At 41.6% G+C, this 19,970-nt stretch overlaps 1 protein-coding gene across 2 annotated transcripts in view; it reads left to right on the top strand.

Annotated features, from left to right (window-relative positions):
• The window catches only part of LOC113605685 (zinc finger protein 677-like), an 18,834-nt gene extending 2,396 nt beyond the window's left edge, over positions 1-16,438 (top strand). The window contains exons 2-5 of one of the 2 annotated variants that reach the window (XM_027079203.1): positions 2,220-2,311; positions 6,482-6,647; positions 13,653-15,578; positions 16,244-16,438. In XM_027079203.1, the coding sequence (XP_026935004.1) occupies positions 2,297-2,311; positions 6,482-6,647; positions 13,653-15,578; positions 16,244-16,302 (2,166 nt within the window). In that variant the 5' untranslated portion in view covers positions 2,220-2,296 and the 3' untranslated portion in view covers positions 16,303-16,438. Of the gene's footprint in view, positions 1-2,219; positions 2,312-6,481; positions 6,648-13,652 lie in introns of both variants that reach the window. The other variant, XM_027079202.1, reaches the window with a different exon arrangement.
• Positions 16,439-19,970: the final 3,532 nt, after the last annotated feature.

Here is a 19,970-nt window from a genome sequence, read left to right as displayed (position 1 = left end):
CGTGAGCCATGGCCGCTGAGCCTGCGCGTCCGGAGCCTGTGCTCCGCAATGGGAGAGGCCACAACAGTGAGAGGCCCGCGTACCGCAAATAAATAAATAATAAACAACTAGAAAGTTGTTTGTTTCACTGCTTCAATTCTTGCTTCCAGTTCTCATTTGAAACCCATCCAGTCCAGCTTTCACACCCACTGTTCCACTGATACCTTGCTTATCTAAACGTATTTCTAAATCTAGTGGTATGTTCTCAGTCATCATCTTGTCCTTTCAAAAACTTGTTGCGCTCCGTCTTCTGGAAGCACTTTTTTCTTGGCTTTCACATCGCACTGTTTTTAGAAAATAAATTTAGCTAGCTACCAGCCGTCCGTTCTAATTTTCTTCTCCGTGTTCACTTCTCAGTTTCCTGTGCCTCTTTCTCTGACCTCCCTGGTCTCTGACTGTGGGAGTATCTCTGGCCTTAGTCCTTGAATTTCTTTTCTCTGTCTGCACCCACTGTTTCTGTTTCTATCTCATGTTATAACTTTAAACACTGATGTCTCCTTTCACGTCTCCACCCAGACCTCTCCCCTGAAACCGCAGTCCTGTACCCAGCTTATCCAGCTGTCACCTCAGCATCTCTGCTGGGACAGGCAACTGGCATCTTCACCTTAATATGTCCAAAAATGACCCCCCGAACCCTCCCAGATATATTCTCTTGCCATCCTCCACGTCTCAGTATAGGGCAACCCTGTACTTAGGTCCTGGGGCTTAGGTGAGCATCTCAGCATGTTTTAAAAATATACATTGCTTTACTCGCTAGTGTTTTAACTAATGACAAAAAAAAATTAAAAATAGATGTTTAGTTAAAATGGATAAGGGAATAATACATGGTTCTAAAATCTCCTGGGGTATGGGGGAAAAGGTTTGAAGACCACAGCCCTTTCTTATCTGCTTTCAATACCCTTTAAAAAAAAATATATATATATATAATTGAAGTATAGTTGATTTACAATGTCGTGTTAGTTTCAGGTGTACAGCACAGTGATTCAGTTGTATATTATATACATATTACATATATTCTTTTTCAGATTGTTTTCCCTTATAGATTATTACAGGATATTGAGTATAGTTCCCTGTGCTATACAGTAGGTCCTTGTTGGTTATCTGTTTGACATATAGTAGTGTGTATATGTTAATCCCAACCTCCTAATTTATCCCTCACCCCTCTCCCCTTTGGTAATCATACATTTGTTTTCTGTGTCTGTGGGTCTATTTCTGTTTTGTAAATAAGTTCATTTGTACCTCTGATACCCTTCTGATCTTTTCTCCTACTCGTCCCCTCCTCACTCACCCTACTGAAGCCACACAGGCCTGTTTGCCCTTTCTGGGACCAGGACACTACCACTTCAGGGCCTTCCCATGGTGTCCCTCTGCCTAGAGGCCTCTGACCCTTCACTTGCAGGTGGCAAAATCCCTTCTTTCCTCGGGTCTTTGTTCTGCTATCACCTCTCACTGGCACCTTCTCTGGCTTCTCCCTCCTCCCCCGCCCCCCTAATAACATTCCAGCCACTCCCTCACCCCTACTTCCGGGCCATATCGCCTGCTCTGCATGTTTCTCTGCTGCTTCCCTTCCCCTTCCCCGTCCCCTTCCCCTGGCTGGATGCGCGTGACAGCGAGGCCCCAGGAGAGAGCAGAGCACAAGGTGGGAGGTGGGCTGGTCCTGCCTCCTCTGAGTGGGGCTCAACTCTGGCATCACGGTACACTGCTGAGGCGTTTTGCAGATCCTGAGATTCCCCTTCAAATAGTCACGTGGAATGGAACCTCCATAATGTGTAAAGTGCCTCCGGTGATTCTGATCTGTACCCAGCTTTGAGCACCAAGGCTCTGGCTCCTCCATTTATGAAGCTGAGGTCAGCCCATGATCCAGAGAGGTGAGGGGGCTCTGTTCTGAGTGGAGTTTGATCAGGGCTGGTCTGTGACCAAGGGGAGGGTCCGTCCAGCCCCGAGTCCCCCTGCTACAGCGTACGTGGGGGCTTCAGGAGGGGAGTGAGATCTGAAGGAAAGGGTGGGAAAACTCACCTCTTGGTCTCTGTAGGAGTTTACTGTCCTGAGTCCCTCCTGGGACAGTGGGCAGCAGAGGACTGTCTGTTCCACATGCTGAGGTCCTCCCTGTGTGTGTGGCCATGACTCAGGAAGGGCGTGTGTCGATTCTAAGCATTAAACAGCCTATTCTTGACACTCAGGATTGACTTCTCAAGACTGATCTTTGCCTGAGGAAGAAATCTGGAAGAGGAGGGAGAGGAAAGAACAGGAGTCAGGAATGGCTCTTTCTCAGGTAAAGTCATATTCTCAGTCGATTGTTTTGTTTGTCCTTCCTGAAATGCCCTTTTTTGGACTCACTAATGTTATCTGACTCTGAAGTGTCCTGCCTGACACCTGTACAGTCACACCCACCCAGGTCCTTCCCTCAGGGCCTGGCATCTCCACTTAGATCCCGTCTCCCCATGACCCAGTGACCTGGAACTTGTGAAGAGGCTCCACTGGGTGTAGTCCTGGGCAGGGCTTCACACCCATGGACTGGAGACAGGGTGTCAGTGGTATTCAGTGGCAGGAATTGCTTAGATCTAGATGCACTGTCTGCTCTCTGTCAACCAGGATAAAGAAGCTGCACCTGGGCTTCCCTGGTGGCGCAGTGGTTGAGAGTCCACCTGCCGATGCAGGGGACACGGGTTCGTGCCCTGGTCCAGGAAGATCCCACATGCCGCAGAGCGGCTAGGCCCATAAGCCATGGCCGCTGAGCCAGCATGTCCGGAGCCTGTGCTCCGCAACGAGAGAGGCCACGACAGTGAGAGGCCCACATAACACAAAAAAAAAAAAAAAAAAGAAGCTGCACCTATAAGTCATGTACTAATGTGTAGGAATAGTTGGAAAATTCTGGAAAAGAAGAGTGATAAGAGGAAACCAGCTCTGCCTGACTTTATAATGCTTTCAAAGCTAAACAAGTGAATCATGGTGTTTCTGGTTCCAAAACATTAATCATTAATGTTCTCCATTACCATCATGAATGGAGAAGAAGGTTCAGAAACAGACATCAGTGATAGAGGATGTTTTATTCGATAATTGGTTTTAAAATATGGAGTCAATCGAAATATCTATCATTAAGAGGTTTAAAAAATTATTCTCAGCACATCCATCCCATAGGGACCACGGTGTTCCCGCAAGGACTATCTTGCAGCAGGTGTTTTAGGTAAAAATGATTATAATTCAGCCAAGACATGGAGCCACAACTTTATTCTTGTCATCAGAGAGGCTGTAGCCAAATTCTGGTTCCACTGTTATTAATAAATATTATATTCTTTTATTTTAAGCATCATGTGAGATATATATATGGTGCTCAAACTTCCAGCAAAGCAGCAGCTTAGGTACTAGGATGTAAAGCATCCCCTTCCCTATCTCCATGCCTCATGTGTCAGTGGGGAACCACTGTTGTAGGTTTTGTGGCAAGACTCATCTCAGATCTTGTAAGATTGCATTTCACATCATTATGCAATTTTAGGAAAAATTCTTCATTGAATGTTTGTTGTAATATTTTATTCTGTAAATTTTAAAAACATACACAGCATGTGTCTAGAAGTGGTTTTCACGTTAGTAAACACAGATACAGCTTGATCTTCATTGGAACTCTCTCTTAATGAAGACTCATGGGACCTTTACAATTTTTTGCTGACATAAAGAACGTGTCAGTGGCTGCCTTGGAGCAGGCTGACTTCTCTGCAGATGTCTGAGGATTTCTCTGGGCAACCTGACATGTGACTACTGGGTCAAGAATGGTGCATTTCATATTCTGATAGATTTTGTCAGATGTCCTCCCCTTAAACTGCACAGGTTCCCTCCCCGCCACCAACACGTGAGACTTTCCTCAATGTAAGCAAAACTTGATACTGTATTCTTTCTGTATTTTGAAAATTTGGGGGAAAATGACAATCCTTTGTATTTCCATTTCCAACTACTTGTGAGTCAAGTTCATTCTTTTATGGAAATAAAACATGGATTTTCATACTTTGCTCAGTTTTCTTTTGATATGTATTGAAAAGCTATTTTATATTTTGTAGTTTAATTCTTTACACATGCCCTGGTATCCTTCCTAGTTTAGCATTTCTTTGCAGTGAAACATGAATCCTTCCTTCTTGCCCTCTGCTTTCTGATCGTGCTTGAGAAGGCCTCACCTCGCATAATTTTTGTGTGTGTGTGTGGTACGCGGGCCTCTCACTGCTGTGGCCTCTCCCGCCGCGGAGCACAGGCTCCGGACGCGCAGGCTCAGCGGCCATGGCTCACGGGCCCAGCCGCTCCGCGGCATGTGGGATCTTCCCAGACCGGGGCACGAACCGGTGTCCCCTGCATCGGCAGGCGGACTTTCAACCACTGCGCCATCAAGGAAGCCCTTCGCATAATTTTAAAATACTGTGTTCCGCATAGTCCTAATCGTTCCTGTTTATAATTACGTCTTTAATTTGGATTTAACTAAATCTCTAGTTTGGCTTTTTTGTGTATATCTTGCAGCTATTTTATTTCATTCATTTTAGTTTCAGATATTACCCACACTGTGCATACCCCCCACACACACATTCACGTATGTCAATAGTTTCACATGTAATTTGGCAAGGCCCACCATTTTGTTTTTCTCTTCAAAATTTTCTCTCTCCTGGGCTTCCCCGGTGGCGCAGTGGTTGAGAATCCGCCTGCGAATGCAGGGGACACGGGTTCGATCCCTGGCCCAGGAAGATCCCACATGCCGCGGAGCAACTAAGCTCGTGTGCCACAACTACTGAGCCCGCGTGCCGCAACTACTGAAGCCTGTGCGCCTAGAGCCCGTGCTCCACAATGAGGGAAGCCACTGCAATGAGAAGCCTGCGCACCGCAACGAAGAGCAGCCCCCGCTCGCCGCAACTAGAGAAAGCCCGCGTGCAGCAACGAACACAGCCAAAAATAAATAAATAAATATTTTTAAAAAAAGAAAAAATTTCTGTCTCCTAAATATAATGCAGACTTTTTATTTGAAATCCCACATTTCTTTCGCCTTCGAATTGCTCTGAATTTCTAAATCCCTGAGGTCTTTACGCCACCACATCTTCCAGCGAAAAGTAGGTTTGCCGGTCTTGGATCGCGTCTTTGTTACATCCTTCAGTAAAGTTTTTAAAATTTCATCACATATGTCTTATGAATAGGTGTCACAGTAAAATCGCTAATGGGAATTTGCTTCTCGCTCTTCTGGCTCCGGCTTAGGCGTCCTGTGCAGTGGTGAATGGCAGGAGCCTGCTGGCCCACTTGCCTCAGCCTTACCTTTAGTGGAAATGCCTCTAGTGCTTCCAGTGATTATGATACTTGGTGAAATAGTTTTACTTATTAACAGTTCCTTTAATTTCCTATTTGGCATAATTTGGGGGGGGGGTTAGTTTACCATATCCACTTTTTAAAAAATTTATTGAAGTATAGTTGATTTACAATGTTGTGTTAATTTCTGCTGTACAGCAAAGTGACTCAATTATACATATATATATTCTTTTCCATTCTGGTTTATCACAGGATATTGAATATAGTTCCCTGTGCTATCCAGTAGGACCTTGTTGCTTATCCCTACTTGGCATCATTTTATTTATTTGTTTATTTTTTTGGCTGCATTGGGTCTTCTTTGCGGCACGCGGGCTCTCTGTAGTTGCTGTGAGTGGGGTCTATTCTTCTATGCGGTGCACAGGCTTTTCATTGTGGTGGCTTCTCTTGTTGCGGCACACAGGCTTCAGTAGTTGCAGCACGTGGGCTCAGTAGTTGTGGCACATGGGCTTAGTTGCTCCGCAGCATGTGGGATCTTCCCGGACCAGGGTTCGAACCCATGTCCCCTGTATTAGCAGGCGGATTCTTAACCACTGCGCCACCAGGGAAGCCCGGCATAATTTTAATCATCCAGTATTTCTTCAAAGGTCTACTGCCATGATAAACATTTTTTCTATTTAATCTGCTAAATTAACCTACAACGTTAGTAAATTTCCTCATCTTGAATCACCTTTTTTTTTATTAGTGGAATAAACTCCACTTGACTTTTGTTGGTGGCTGATTATCTGAGTTAAATGGATAGACCTGTATTTATGTTTTTGCATGTATGTGGACTCTGTCATGCTTGAAGATACCACTCATACTCTAGCTCATCCAGGTACTGAATATCACTTAGTGTGTAGAACATAGTATGTATCTCTTCCACATAAACAATCCTGTGTTGAATAATTTCATTTGTATATTTCTTCCATTGTCCTCAAAATGAGAAATCTACAGTGATTCAGTGGATCTGATATCCTCTGCTGGAAAAATATAATAAAATTAGGGACATATAAATTACTCAAAATGATCTGTCACTTCAACTGAATCAATCCCTACACCTCTTTCCTACTCACATTTTGTGTGAAAACAACAACTCTCCCCATGGTCTCTTAGTGAAACATGTTTTTTATTTCAGGGACTATTGACATTCAGGGATGTGGCCATAGAATTCTCTCAGGAGGAGTGGGAATGCCTGGACCCTGCTCAGAGGGCCTTGTACAGGGACGTGATGTTGGAGACCTACGGGAACCTGCTCTCCCTGGGTGAGGATAACACCCCTCCAGAAGTTGGGATCTGCCCTAGTGAGTCTCTTGAGAACCTCTGCCTTGCTTGACTGAGATTGAAGCTGTGTTGACTATGAAATGAAACATAGGATAATGTAGCATCTGGAGTTTAACCTTCCCCTCTCTTTCGATGGTCACACACATCAGATTAGTAGTGGCTTCAGAAGATGAGTAAAAACAAAATCTTATGGCAAACTTTAAAAAATTTCCAATTCTGGATCCTCTCTTATCCCTGTAGTTTTCATTCAGTAGTTCTTGGAAGACAACTAGGTTATCTTTTTAAAAGATGCTCCTCAAGCATTCAGAATGAGACAGTGAGTGAAGAGATTTGTGAAATATTTTCTTAGACACATCTGTAACGTCCTCTCAAAAGAACAAAGGGCTAGAGTTGTATTCTGGAAAAGCCGCATCACATTATGTTCCTCTCTTATAAACAGAAAACTCTTTTTCTGACCTGAATATTATTTAAATTTTGGAGCAAGGGAGAAAGCCCCAGAATGTGGAGAACAAAATGAAAGAAGTGAAAAAAGTTGGTGGGAATGTATCAAAGGTGTGAACATTGGTAAGAGCTCAGAAGGGCAAAGAGGAAGCCGCACGATTAATAGTTTGGGAAAGTCCCTGTAAGTGGGAAAGTTCTGTGGGAAAACAAATGTTTATTTCTTGTGAGCTCTCAAAGGAAATTTTTCTCCCCTTCCACTTTTTTTTTTTTTTTTTTGCGGTACGCGGGCCTCTCACTGTGGTGGCCTCTCCCGTTGTGGGGCACAGGCTCCGGATGCGCAGGCTCAGTGCCCATGGCTCACAGGCCCAGCCGCTCCGTGGCACGTGGGATCTTCCCGGACCGGGGCACGAACCCGTGTCCCCTGCATCGGCAGGCGGACTCTCAACCACGGCGCCACCAGGGAAGCCCCCTTCCCTTCCACTTTCTGCTTTCTTCTTCAGACATGTAAAAGTTCATCCTTCCAGCCTCCAGGGGTGCTCCAGCTCATGCAAAGACCAAGGCAAAATTTTGATCATTACCTATGACACTCTTTGTGGGGCACTGGGAGGGCTGGTTATAAGAGGTCCTCTTTCTTCTTTGGTCTCATTCTATACCCAGTTTTCAGTCCACACAGATCAGAGCTGAAGCCTCCCCAGTCCTGGCCCCAGTTCTTCTCCAGGTTCCATTCCCATTTCAATACTTGGGAGACCTTCTCATGGGATGGGAAAACATTGCCATCTGGGGCCCCAGGCGAGTGCATGGGGCTATGTCAAGTCCCCTCTGCCTCTTTAGGACCCCCAGCCATTTCTTCAGTTCTGCTTTTGCCACACATCAAGGAGTATGTGTAACAGAAGTGGTGTGGGTCTTTTGATCCAGCAGTAAAATTGCTTTTACTCAGCGGGAGAATATGCAGTACCATACCATACCTTAAGTTCTGGTGTGTTGTGCTTTTGTTTCTTTCTTAGAGTGTTTTCTAATTTCCCTGGTGAGATCACCTCTGACTCACTGGTTGTTTTAAGAGTGTTTTAAAATTTCCATATATTTGTGAGTTTTCCAGTTTTCCTTCAGTTAATCATTTCTATTTTCCTTCTACTGTGGTCGGAGAAAATACTTTGTATGATTTCGGTCTTTTTCAACTTATTGAGACTTGCTTTATGGTTTAACATATGGTCTACCCTAGAGAATGTTCCATGTGCACCTAGAGAAGAATGTGTATTTTGCTTTTATTGGGTGGAGTGTTCTATATATGTCTGTGAGAGCTAGCTGGTTTATAGTCTTGCTGAAATCCTCTGTGTCCTTACTGAACTTCTGCCTGGCTGTACTCTCTATGAAAAGGGGGCAGTGGAAGTCTCCAAATGTTATTCTAGAACTGTTTTTATTTCTTCCTTAAATTCTGTCAGTGTTTGCTTCATATATTTGGGGGCCCTCTTGTTTAGGTGTGTATATGTTCATATTTGTCGTAATTCCTTGCTGAGTTATCCTTTTTTCAATAAATAATGTCCTTCTATGTCTCATAAAAATTTTTGACTTAAAGTTTATTTTGCCTGATAATAGTATAGCACTTCAGGTCTCTTGGTTACTATTTGCGTGGAATTTGTATTAGTTTGCTAGGGCTGCCATAACAAAGTACCACAGCCTGTGTGGCTTAAACATCAGAAACGTATTTTCTCACGGTTTTGGAAGCTAGAAATCTGAGATCAGGTTGTCAGCGGAGTTGTGTTATCCCAGGTTATTCTCTTTAGCTTGTGGCTGGCTGGCTTTTCCTACCTGTGTCTTCACATGGTCTTCCCTCTGTGTGTCTGTGTCGTAATCTCCTCTTCTTATAAGGACACCAGTCATTAGATTAGAGCCCACCCCATTGACCTCATTTAACCTTAATTACTCCTTTAAAAGTCCTATCTTTAAGTACAGTCATATTTTGAGGTATTTGATGTTAGGACCACAATTTTTGGGGGGACACAATTCACCCCATAATTTTGGGGGGGACACAATTCATCCCATAACAGATTCACTTGCTGTTCTTTCATTTCTAACCTATTTGCATCTTTGTATCTAAGGTGAGTCTCCTACATATAGAACATAGGAACACCTTGGAGATACTGTGGATTTGGTTCTAGACCACTGCCATAAAGCAAATATCACAATAAAGCGAGTCACGAATTTTTTGGTTTCCTGGTGCATATGAAAGTTACGTTTGCATTATATGGTAGTCTATTAAGTGTACAATAGCAATATGTCTAAAAAAATGTACATACCTTAATTAAAAAATACTTCAGGGAATTCCCTGGTGGTCCAGTGATTAGGACTCTGCACTTCCACTGCAGGGGGGCACACGTTCAATTCCTGGTCAGGGGACTAAGATCCTTCATGCTGTGTGGCACAGCCAAAAAAAAAAAAAAAAATTTATTGCTAAAACTTGCTAATGTTCATCTGAGACTTCAGTGAGTCATAATCCTTGTGCTGGTGGAGGGTCTTACCTGGATGTTTGATGGCTGCTGACTGATCAGAGTGGTGGTTGCTAAAGGTTGGGTGGCTGTAGCAATTTCTTTTTTTTAAATTTTATTTATTTTATTTATGTCTGCATTGGGTCTTTGTTGCTGCATGCGGGCTTTCTCTAGTTGCGGCGAGCAGGGGCTACTCTTCATTGAGGTGCACGGGCTTCTCATTGCGGTGGCTTCTCGTTGCGGAGCACAGGCTCTAGGCTGCGGGCTTCAGTAGTTGTGGCACGCAGGCTCAGTAGTTGTGCCGCACAGGCTTAGCTGCTCTGTGGCATGTGGGATCTTCCCAGACCAGGTCTTGAACCCGTGTGCCCTGCATTGGCAGGCAGATTCTTAACTACTGCATCCCCAGGGAAGCCCTTCTTTTCTTTTTTTAAACATTTTTATTGGAGTATAGTTGATGCAGTTTCTTAGAATAAGACAACTAAGAAGTTTGCCTCATTGGGTGACTCTTCCTCTCATGTAGCAAGCAATGTTGTTTGGTAACATTTTACCCACAGTTGAACTTCCTTCAGAATTGGAGTCAGTCCTCTCAAACCCTGCGGCTGCTTTATCAACTAAGTTTATGTAATATTCTAAATCTTTTATTTAACATTTCAGTGGTCTCCACAGCATCTTCACCAGGAATAGATTCCATCTCAAGAAACCACTTTCTTTGCTCATCCATAAGAAGCAACTCCTCATCTGTTAAAGTTTTATCATGAGATTGCAGCAATTCGGTCACATCTTCAGGCTCCTTGCTATTTTTGCCACATCTGTAGTTACTTCCACTGAAGTCTTGAACCCCTCAAAGTCATCCATGAGGATTGGAATCAACTTCTCCCAAACTCTTGTAAATGTTGATATTTTGGCCTCTTCCCATGAATCATGAATGTTCTTAATGGCATTTAATATGGTGGCTCCTTTCCAGAAGGTTTTCAATTTAATTTGCCCAGCTCCATCAGAGGAATCACTGTCTATGGCAGCTATAGCCTTAAAAAATGTATTTCCTGAATAATAAGACTTGAAAGTTGAAATTACTCCTTAATCCATGGGCTGCAAAATGGATGTTGTGTTAGCAGTCATGAAAACAACATTAATTTTGTACATCTCCATCAGAGCTCTTGGGTAACCAGGTGCATTGTCTGTGAGCAGTAATATTTTGAAAAGAATCTTTTTTTCTGAGCAGTAGGTCTTAGTACTGGGCTTAAAATATTCAGTAAACCATGTTGTAAACAGATGTGCTGTCATCCAGGCTTTGTTGGTCCATTTATAGAGCACAGGCAGAGAAGATTTAACATAATTCTTTAGCGCCCTAGGATTTGGGGAATGGTAAGTGAGCACTGGCTTCAACTTAAAATCACCAGCTGTATTAGATCCTAACAAGAGAGTCAGCCTCTCCTTTGAAGCTTTGAAGCCAGGCATTGACTTCTCCTCTCTAGCTATGAAAGTCCTAAATGGCATCTTCTTCCAATATAAGGTTGTTTTATCTATATTGAAAATTTGTTTAGTGTAGCCACCTTCATTAATTATCTTAGCTAGATCTTCTGGATAACTTGCTGCAGCTTCTACATCAGCACTTAATGCTTCACCTTGCACTTTTATGTTATGGAGATGGCTTCTTTCCTAAAACTTCATGAACCAACCTCTATTAGCTTCAGACTTTTCTTCTGCAGCTTCCCCACTTCTTTCACCCTTCTTAGAAGAGAGTTAGGGACTTGCTCTGGATTAGACTTTGGCTTAAGGGAATGTTGTGGCTGGCTTGGTCTTCTATCCAGACCATTAAAACTTTCTGCACATCAGCAATGTAGCTATTTTGCTTTCCTATCATTCATGTGTTTACTGGAGTAGCACTTTTAATTTCCTTCAAGAACTTTTCCTTTGTGTTTACAGCTTGGCTGTTTGGTGCAAGAAGCTTAGCTTTTGGCCTGTTTCAGCTTTCAACATACCTTCTTCACTAAACTTAGTTGTTTCTAGCTTTTGATTTAAATGTAGACATGTGTGGCTTTTCCTTTCACTTGAACACTTGACCTAATTTCAATATTGCTATGTGTCAGAGAATAGGGAGGCCGAGAGAGAGAGAGAGAGAGAGAGAGAGAGAGAGAGAGAGAGAGAGATATGGGGGAATAGCCAGTCAGTGGAGCAATCAGAGCACAACTCATTTACTGATTTAAGTTAGCTGTCTATATGGGGTGCAGTTCGTGGTACCTCAAAATAATTACAGTAATAACATCAAAGATCACTGATCACAGATCACCAAAATGAATATAATAATAATGAAAAAGTCTGAGATACTGCAAGAATCACCAAAATGTGACACAGAGACACAAAGTGAGCAAATGCTGTTGGAAAAATGGTGCCAGCATATTTGCTCAACACAGGGTTGCCAGAAACCTTCAATTTGTAAAAAAATGCAGTAGCTGTGAAGTGCAATAAAGCGAAGTGCAATAAAAGGAAGTAGGCCTGTATAGTTGAATCCTATTTTTTTAATCCTTGCTGCAAACGTCTACCCTTTAATTGGAGTTTAGTCCATTTACATTTACTGTAATTAGTGATAAAGGAGGACCTCTGTCACTAGCTGTTTGTTTTCCATGTGCCTTATATCTTTTCCCCTCAAGTCTTCCATTACTGCCTTCTTTGTGTTAGATAGGTATTTCCTAACGTACAATTTTGATTCCTTCCTGTTTCCTTTACTGTACAGTTGGCCCTTGGATGATGTGGGGGTTTGCGGCACTGACCCTCCACACAGTTGAAAACTGTTTATAGTTTATAGTCAGTCCTCTGTATATGCAATTCTTCTGTATATGTGATTTCTTCTTATCTGTGGTTCTGCATCTTATGTTTATTTTGTTTGTGTTTTTTTTTTTTTGTTTTTTCATTGTTTTGGCCATGCTGTACAGCTTGTGGGATCTCAGTCCCTGACCAGGGATTGAACCTGGGGGCCATAGCAGTGAAAGCTCTGAATCCTAACCACTATAACCTGGCTTTTCAATGTGTCTGCTCTTTGCTCCAACTTTAATCTCTTGCCCCAAGTGTCAGCAGCTAATACATTTCCCTTTATATATGGTTGTTCTTTCTTTTTCCTTTTTTTTGGCCATGCCATGTGGCATGCGGGATCTTAGTCCAACCAGGGATCAAACCCATGCCCCCTGCATTGGGAGCACGGAGTCTTAACCACTGGACCACCAAGGAAGTCCCTAAATATGTTTGATAAGTGCCTCCTGCATAGCATCTCTGCCCTGGGAGAGTTTTGAGTTATGCAGCATTTTCCAATTCTCACATTATGTGTTCCTTTGAATATAAGTCCTTTTTCTTGTTCTTAAGGGAGGAGTCATTAGATTTCCACAGTCTGTAATTTTGTATAATTGTGGTTACTATTTACCTGTTGGTTTTATCTTGGTTTATTAAAATTTTTTATTTATTGTCACTTACAGATTATGGATTTCAGTAGCTAGCATAGAGTATGACTGCAGTTCACCAACTGTTAATGTTGTATAATGCCTATTCTGCTTGAATATAGATAGTTTTAGAGTAGATATTCAGAATATTTTGTCACACCAACGATATATTATTAAATTCTTCCTGATTTTGCTATTACCTTTTTAGTTTTTCAATTTGTAATTTTCATGTATTTATCTTAATCATTATGTTTTTTTGGATTATTTATCATTACTTCATATGGTGCTATCTGTCAGCACTTATTTGCATGCAATAATTTATGTAGTAAATCTGCATTTTTATAATACCTGTTTCTCTTCAATATGAGACAACCATTTGTCTACTGCCAATTGGTGTGTTCTTTGGTGTGGTAGTCAAAGAATACACTTTCATAGATAGGTAAGTTTACATAGTGTGAGTGATTTGGTTTTAGAGTGTTTGAAAGTAGGCTTCAGTTAAAATAATTTAAAATGCATGTATATTTTATTAAAGGATTCTATACACTTTCTATTCTTAAACATTTATAGAGTTTGGTTAAGAAGTTTTTCATCTCTTCAATGTAAGTATTACTTTTAGTGTAATATTCATCTTCCAACTCTACTTAATATGAAGACTGTGGTTATCTTTCAGATACCTCCATTAGTTTTCTGACCAAGGAGTTATTAAAGAAGAAAAACATTAATAACAGAGAATTATACCAACCAGTGGTCTTGGGAAGACATGGAAGCCATGGTATTGAGGATTTTGACTTCAGCAAAGTCAGGGGAACTGTGTATGAATTTGAGAATAAATGTGGATGTGAAGAAAGAAATTCCAAAGGAAAGCTTATGACAGATAACATAAATCATACTGGTAGAAAAGATAAACAATACAGCAAATCCTGGATTAACTTACCTTTAAAACAAAGTGTTTCTTTAAGAAAAAGTGCATGTCAATATTTAAAAAATAGGAAGTCATTTATAAAGAATTTGTTAAAAATAAAAAATAACATAGTTTATGCAGGAAACAAGTATCCAGAACATTTTGACAATAGAACTGGATTAAGCTTTCAATCACATCTGGCTGAATTGCAGAGATTTCCAACTGAAGAGAAAATTTATGAATGTAATCAAGTTGAGAGGTCTGTCAAAACTTGTTCCTCAATTTCATCACTTCAAAGATTTCCTCCTAGTGTCAAAACCAACATTTGTAACACATATGGAAAGGTTTCTTCCTTCATTCCTATGTATCCTTCATTGCTTACACAGCAACAGAAAACAAATATTAGAGAAAAATTATATGAATGTAGTGAATGTGGAAAGACTTTTATCCATCATTCAGTCCTTACTAGTCATCAGAGAATTCATTCTGAGCAGAGACCTTACAAATGTAATGAGTGTAGTAAAGCCTTTAAACAGTTCTCAAACCTCACAAGACATCAGAGAATCCACACTGGAGAGAAACCATATAAATGTAATATATGTGACAAGGTCTTTAATCAGAATTCCCACCTTACAAATCATTGGAGAATTCATACTGGAGAAAAACCACACAAGTGTAACGAATGTGGTAAGGCTTTTATCAAATGTTCAGACCTTTGGCGTCATGAGAGAATTCATACTGGAGAGAAACCTTACAAATGTAACGAATGTGGTAAGGGTTTTACCAAACGTTCATATCTTTGGGATCATCAGAGGATTCATACTGGAGAGAAACCGTACAAATGTATTGAATGTGGCAAGGTTTTTAGGCAGTGGTCTACCCTCAGGATTCACCGAAGAATTCATACGGGTGAGAAGCCTTATAAATGTAATGAATGCGGCAAAGCTTTTAAGCAGTGCTCACACCTGACTAAACATCAGAATGTACATCCTGGAGAAAAGCCACACAAATGTACTGTGTGTGGCAAGGCTTTTATCCACACTTCAAGTCTGGTAAAACATCAGAAAATTCATGCTGGAGAAAAACCATACAAATGTAATGAGTGTGGTAAGGCTTTCATCCAAAGTTCAAGTCTTATAGAACATCAGAGAATCCATACCGGTGAGAAACCTTATAAATGTAATGAGTGTGGCAAGGCCTTCACTGTGTGTTCAAGCCTAACTAAACATAAAAGAAACCACACTGGAGAGAAACCTTACAAATGTAATGAGTGTGATAAAGCCTATACACAATTCGTACACCTTACTAGACATCAGAAAATACATACCAAAAAGAAAAATCATGAACCTAATGTACCTGATAATGCTTTTATTCAGAGCTCAAGCTTGGAGGATTATCAGAGAATTCATGGTAGAGAGAAACCATACAAATGTAATGAATGTGGCAAAGCCTTTAACTGGTGTTCACGCCTCACCCGACATCAGAGGATCCATACTGGAGAGAAACCATATAAATGTAATGTATGTAGCAAGGCCTTCAGTCAGAACTCAAACCTAACAATTCATCAGAGAATTCATACTGGAGAGAAACCTTACAAATGTAATGAGTGTGGCAAAGCCTTTAAGCAGTACTCAAGCCTCACCAGACATCAGAATATACATCCTGGAGAGAAGCCACACAAATGTAATATGTGTGGTAAGGCTTTTATCAAACGTTCACACCTTTGGGGTCATGAGAAAATGCATACTGGAGAGAAGTCATACAAATGTACTGAATGTGGCAAGGCCTTTAGACAATGGTCTGACCTTAGGATTCACCAGAGAATTCATACTGGAGAGAAACCCTTAGAAATGTAATGAATGGTGTAAATCATTTAACCATTTTAAACAATGGACTATAATCAGATAACTTATACTAGGGAGACTAAGTCTCTAGTCCTAGATTAATCAATTTCAGATGTTAAGTTCTTCACAGTTATTAAAAGTCAGAATCATTTCAAATTTATGAAATGATGGGTATTGGTAAAGCAAGGAGATCTTTGGAAATGTACCATTTCCCTCTTTTTAAAAATACTTTTATTATATGAAGTTTCTTGAAAAGGCTGTATTACTATTGATGTTTTTCAACCTGAAGTTAAAAATTTATTGATGTTATGCCTTCATCACATGCTTTTATGTGTAACCATGATGGGCTCTGCTAAGGGATCATTAAGATAAAAGGGCCTACTTGTATTAGGTGGGGATCATTCATATTCATGTTTTCTGAAGGAACAGGACACTGAATTTTAACGAACAACACTGTGTTTTTGAATGAGTAAAACAATGATGTAAATCATAATAATTTCAGATCCTCTTCTACAGATTTGTTGGTACAACAGAGGACCCACTGGATTATCAGAAACCAACACTCTGCCAGTTGAGGCTGAAACAGAGCAGTCCTTAAGATTAAGAGACTGAGATTTTGGGCTTCCCTGGTGGCGCAGTGGTTGAGAGTCCGCCTGCCGATGCAGGGGACGTGGGTTCGTGCACCGGTCCGGGAAGATCCCACATGCCATGGAGCGGCTGGGCCCGTGAGCCATGGCCGCTGAGCCTGCGCGTCCGGAGCCTGTGCTCCGCAACGGGAGAGGCCACAACAGTGAGAGGCCCGCATAACGCAAAAAAAAAAAAAAAAATGAGACTGAGATTTTCATGAGAATAGGATGATAGGTTAGTAGGGACTGCTTATGTGGTAGAAATAATGGAGAAGAAATGATGGTCCTCCTCTCTTTTCCAAGAAAATAGCTGATGTCAAAGATGAGAGAAAATATAGTCTTATTCTTAGTAACTAAAGAGAACAATTATCAGAAAGGAGAACTTAATCAAAACACCCAGAATGCAGTGTACATGTGTAGGATTCACATTTAACCACTGTATCACTTTGATACCATTTTACTCAAAATGTGTCAGAGTTGTCATGTTTTATTAATATAATTTAATCATTTTAAAACTCTAAATGAATTTTTTTCTATCTTATCAAGCCTATGCCACCTCACTGTGGTACTTCGTAACAAATACTAACAATACATCTTTAGGACGTTAAGGTTGAAAGGCACCTGCAACAATTTCTTTGCATGATGGAATCAAACAACATACAATTTTATGAATATATATTCACAACATCCTTGAGTTATTCTTTCTACACTCTGCCCCTTGGGTATTCATGTGGATATGATTAAAATACCATAGCAGTACAACTTTAGACTCTGCCCTCTGTAACATTTGAAGTACTATTTGTAAATGTGATGTGATTATATCTCAGCGTGCCCCGTTTTTTGCCTGCATAAGACCCATGGCTTGCAATGCCTTGATTTATCAGTATACGAGGTAAAAAATAACATGTTAAGCATATGAAGTGTTAGGAAGTAGAAAATTTAAGGAATAAAGATAGGAATAGTATTTTATTCTTGGAGCTCTTACTGGAGTAATTTGAAAAGATCACTGATCATAAGTTTCCCCTTAAGAATGAACAGACTCGGGACTTCCCTGGTGGTGCAGTGGTTAAGAATCCACCTGCCAATGCAGGGGACGAGGGTTCGAGCCCTGATCCGGGAAGATTCCACATGCCGTGAAGCAACTGAGCCCATGTGCCACAACTACTGAGCCTGCACTCTATAGAGCCCGCGGGCCACAGCTACTAAAGCCCGCACGCCTAGAGCCTGTGCTCTGCAACAAAGAGAAGCCACCACAATGAGAAGCCAGCACGCTGCAACGAAGAGTAGCCCCCCACTCGTCGCAACTAGAGAAAGCCCCCATGAAGCAACAAAGACCCAACGCAGCCAAAAATAAATAAATAAGATAAATAAATTTTTTAAAAAAAGAACAAACAGACTAACTTAAGGAGGAAAGGATGGTTTATTTTGTTTTATTTATAGGCCAACTAGGAACTGAACATATGGACCCCCCTCAAAAATAGTTAATTGCACTTTGGGATATCCCACAGATATAAGATAGACCCTCCAAAAGTTAATACAGAAATCTCTTGTAAAATGGAGTCGGGAGGCCGGAAGGGGGAACTCTCATGTCCTCCCACTTGACATCAACTGCAAAGCCAATAGGAAGAGAAGTTTCTTCCATCCACCTGGAGAAACATTACTACTTTACTACCCAGCAGGAGGAAGAAATCATTTATCCTTGCCCAGCAACAGCCCAGCCAATGAGAGACTGTCACAACTCAGCCAATGGGAAGCCTTTATACTTTGAACTCCCAGTTTCCTTTAATGGACCTTTTTTTTTTTTTTTTTTTTTTTTTTATGACAGCCCTTCACAAGTTCCCCTTCTCTTCTATGAAAAAGTTTCTCTCCTGTGGTCTGCCATAGATTGCATGTCCTGAATTGCACTTCTTTGCTGTTTCTGAATAAACCCACTTTGCTTGTAAAATAACTGGCTGTTTTATTGTTTTAGGTCAACAACTAGAACCCAAAATCTGCTTTAGATGTCAAGACTGGTAATGCTAGACACCAAATAAGGATGAAAATGTTTTAAACATAATTAGACTTTTTGGATACAGCAGTGCAGGCTTCCCAAGTTGGCACAAAATGGCTTGAGAGAGCAAGGAGAGGAGACCTGTTTTAGGTTTATGTAGAGTTTATGAGTCCTGCAAGAGGTCTGATTTTCCTGGGGGCACCAAACAAAGGAGCATCTTGGCTTATAAGATTCCCCACTGTAGAGTACAGGGAGGACACAATAAATACGTGCTTTTTTTTTTGGTTTTGGTATGTCAGTTGTACCTCAGTAAGCTGTACTAAAAATGGGGAGAGGGTTGAGGCTTAAAAGCTGTCTATGGTCAGTCTCATTCTACCATGGGGATTTGTGAAGTAGTCGGCAATCTGCATCCTGGAAGAGGCTTCTCACCAGAATCAGACCATGCTGACACAATAATCTTGAACTTTCATCCTCCAGAACTGAGATCAGTCAAGATGGTGGAGCAGAAAAACCTTGAGCTCACCTCATCTCATGGGCACACCAAAGTCAACTATTTACAGAACAACCATTGATGAAAAAGACCAGAACCAGCCAGAAAAGACCACTAAAGACATAAAGAAGGAACTATAACAAGATGGTTAGGAGGGTCAGAGTCATGATATAGTCAAGTCTCAGAGCATTTGGCTTAGAAAGCCAGTGGGGCTTTCAGGAGTCCCAGAGGGCTGGGGGAGATAGAGACTTCACTCTTAAATGGCACACACAAAATATCACGTACTCCGGGACCCAGGGCAAAAGCAGTAACTTGACAGGAGCTTGCGTCAGACCTACATGCTGATCTTGGAGAGTCTCCTGGAGAGACAGGAGGCAACTGCAGCTCACCCTGTGGACAAAGACACTGGTAGCAGCCATCCTTGGAAGCTCCTTCTACTGTGTGGACAGTGGTGCTAGCAAGCGCCATTGCAGAATGCTCCCTCTAGCTTATTAGCCCCAAGACCCTGCCCTGCCCTGGTGCAACAGCCTGTAGGTATCAGTGCTGGGACACCTCAGGCCAAGAAACTAACTGGGCAGAGACACTGCCCCACCTCTCAGCAGATAAGCTGCCTCAAGACACCCTGAGCTCACATCCACCTCTGGACATGGCCCTGCCCACCAGAGGACCCAGGATCTAGCTCCACCCACCAGTGGGCAGGCATCAGCTCCAGAATCCTCTGGGCCCTGACCCTGTCCTCTAGGAATTCTGCTGTAGTCTCCAGACCAGCCTCATTCACCAGCGAGCACACACCAGATATAGGAAAACCATAGTCCTGCAACCTAAGGACCCAGCCTTCTCAACAGGAGGCCAACTGTAAATATATATGCACCCAACTTAGGAGCACCTAAATACATAAAGCAAATATTAACAGATGTAAAGGAAGAAATAGACAGTAACAATAACAGTAGGGGACGTTAACACCCCAATTAGATCAATGGACAGAAAATCAATAAGGAAACACTGGCCTTAAATGACACATTACACTAGATGGACTCCATATATATATATATATATATATATATGATGTATACACATAACATTCTATCCAAAAGGAGCAGAATACACATTCTTTTCAAATGCACATGGAACATTCTC

This window comes from Aethalodelphis obliquidens, unplaced genomic scaffold, assembly GCF_003676395.1.
Source record: "Aethalodelphis obliquidens isolate GAN/ISIS:26980383/991018 unplaced genomic scaffold, ASM367639v1 scaffold43, whole genome shotgun sequence".
Classification (NCBI taxonomy): Eukaryota; Metazoa; Chordata; class Mammalia; order Artiodactyla; family Delphinidae; genus Aethalodelphis; species Aethalodelphis obliquidens.
Note: the sequence above shows the minus strand (reverse complement) of the source record. Positions and strands in the feature narration are given on the sequence as shown.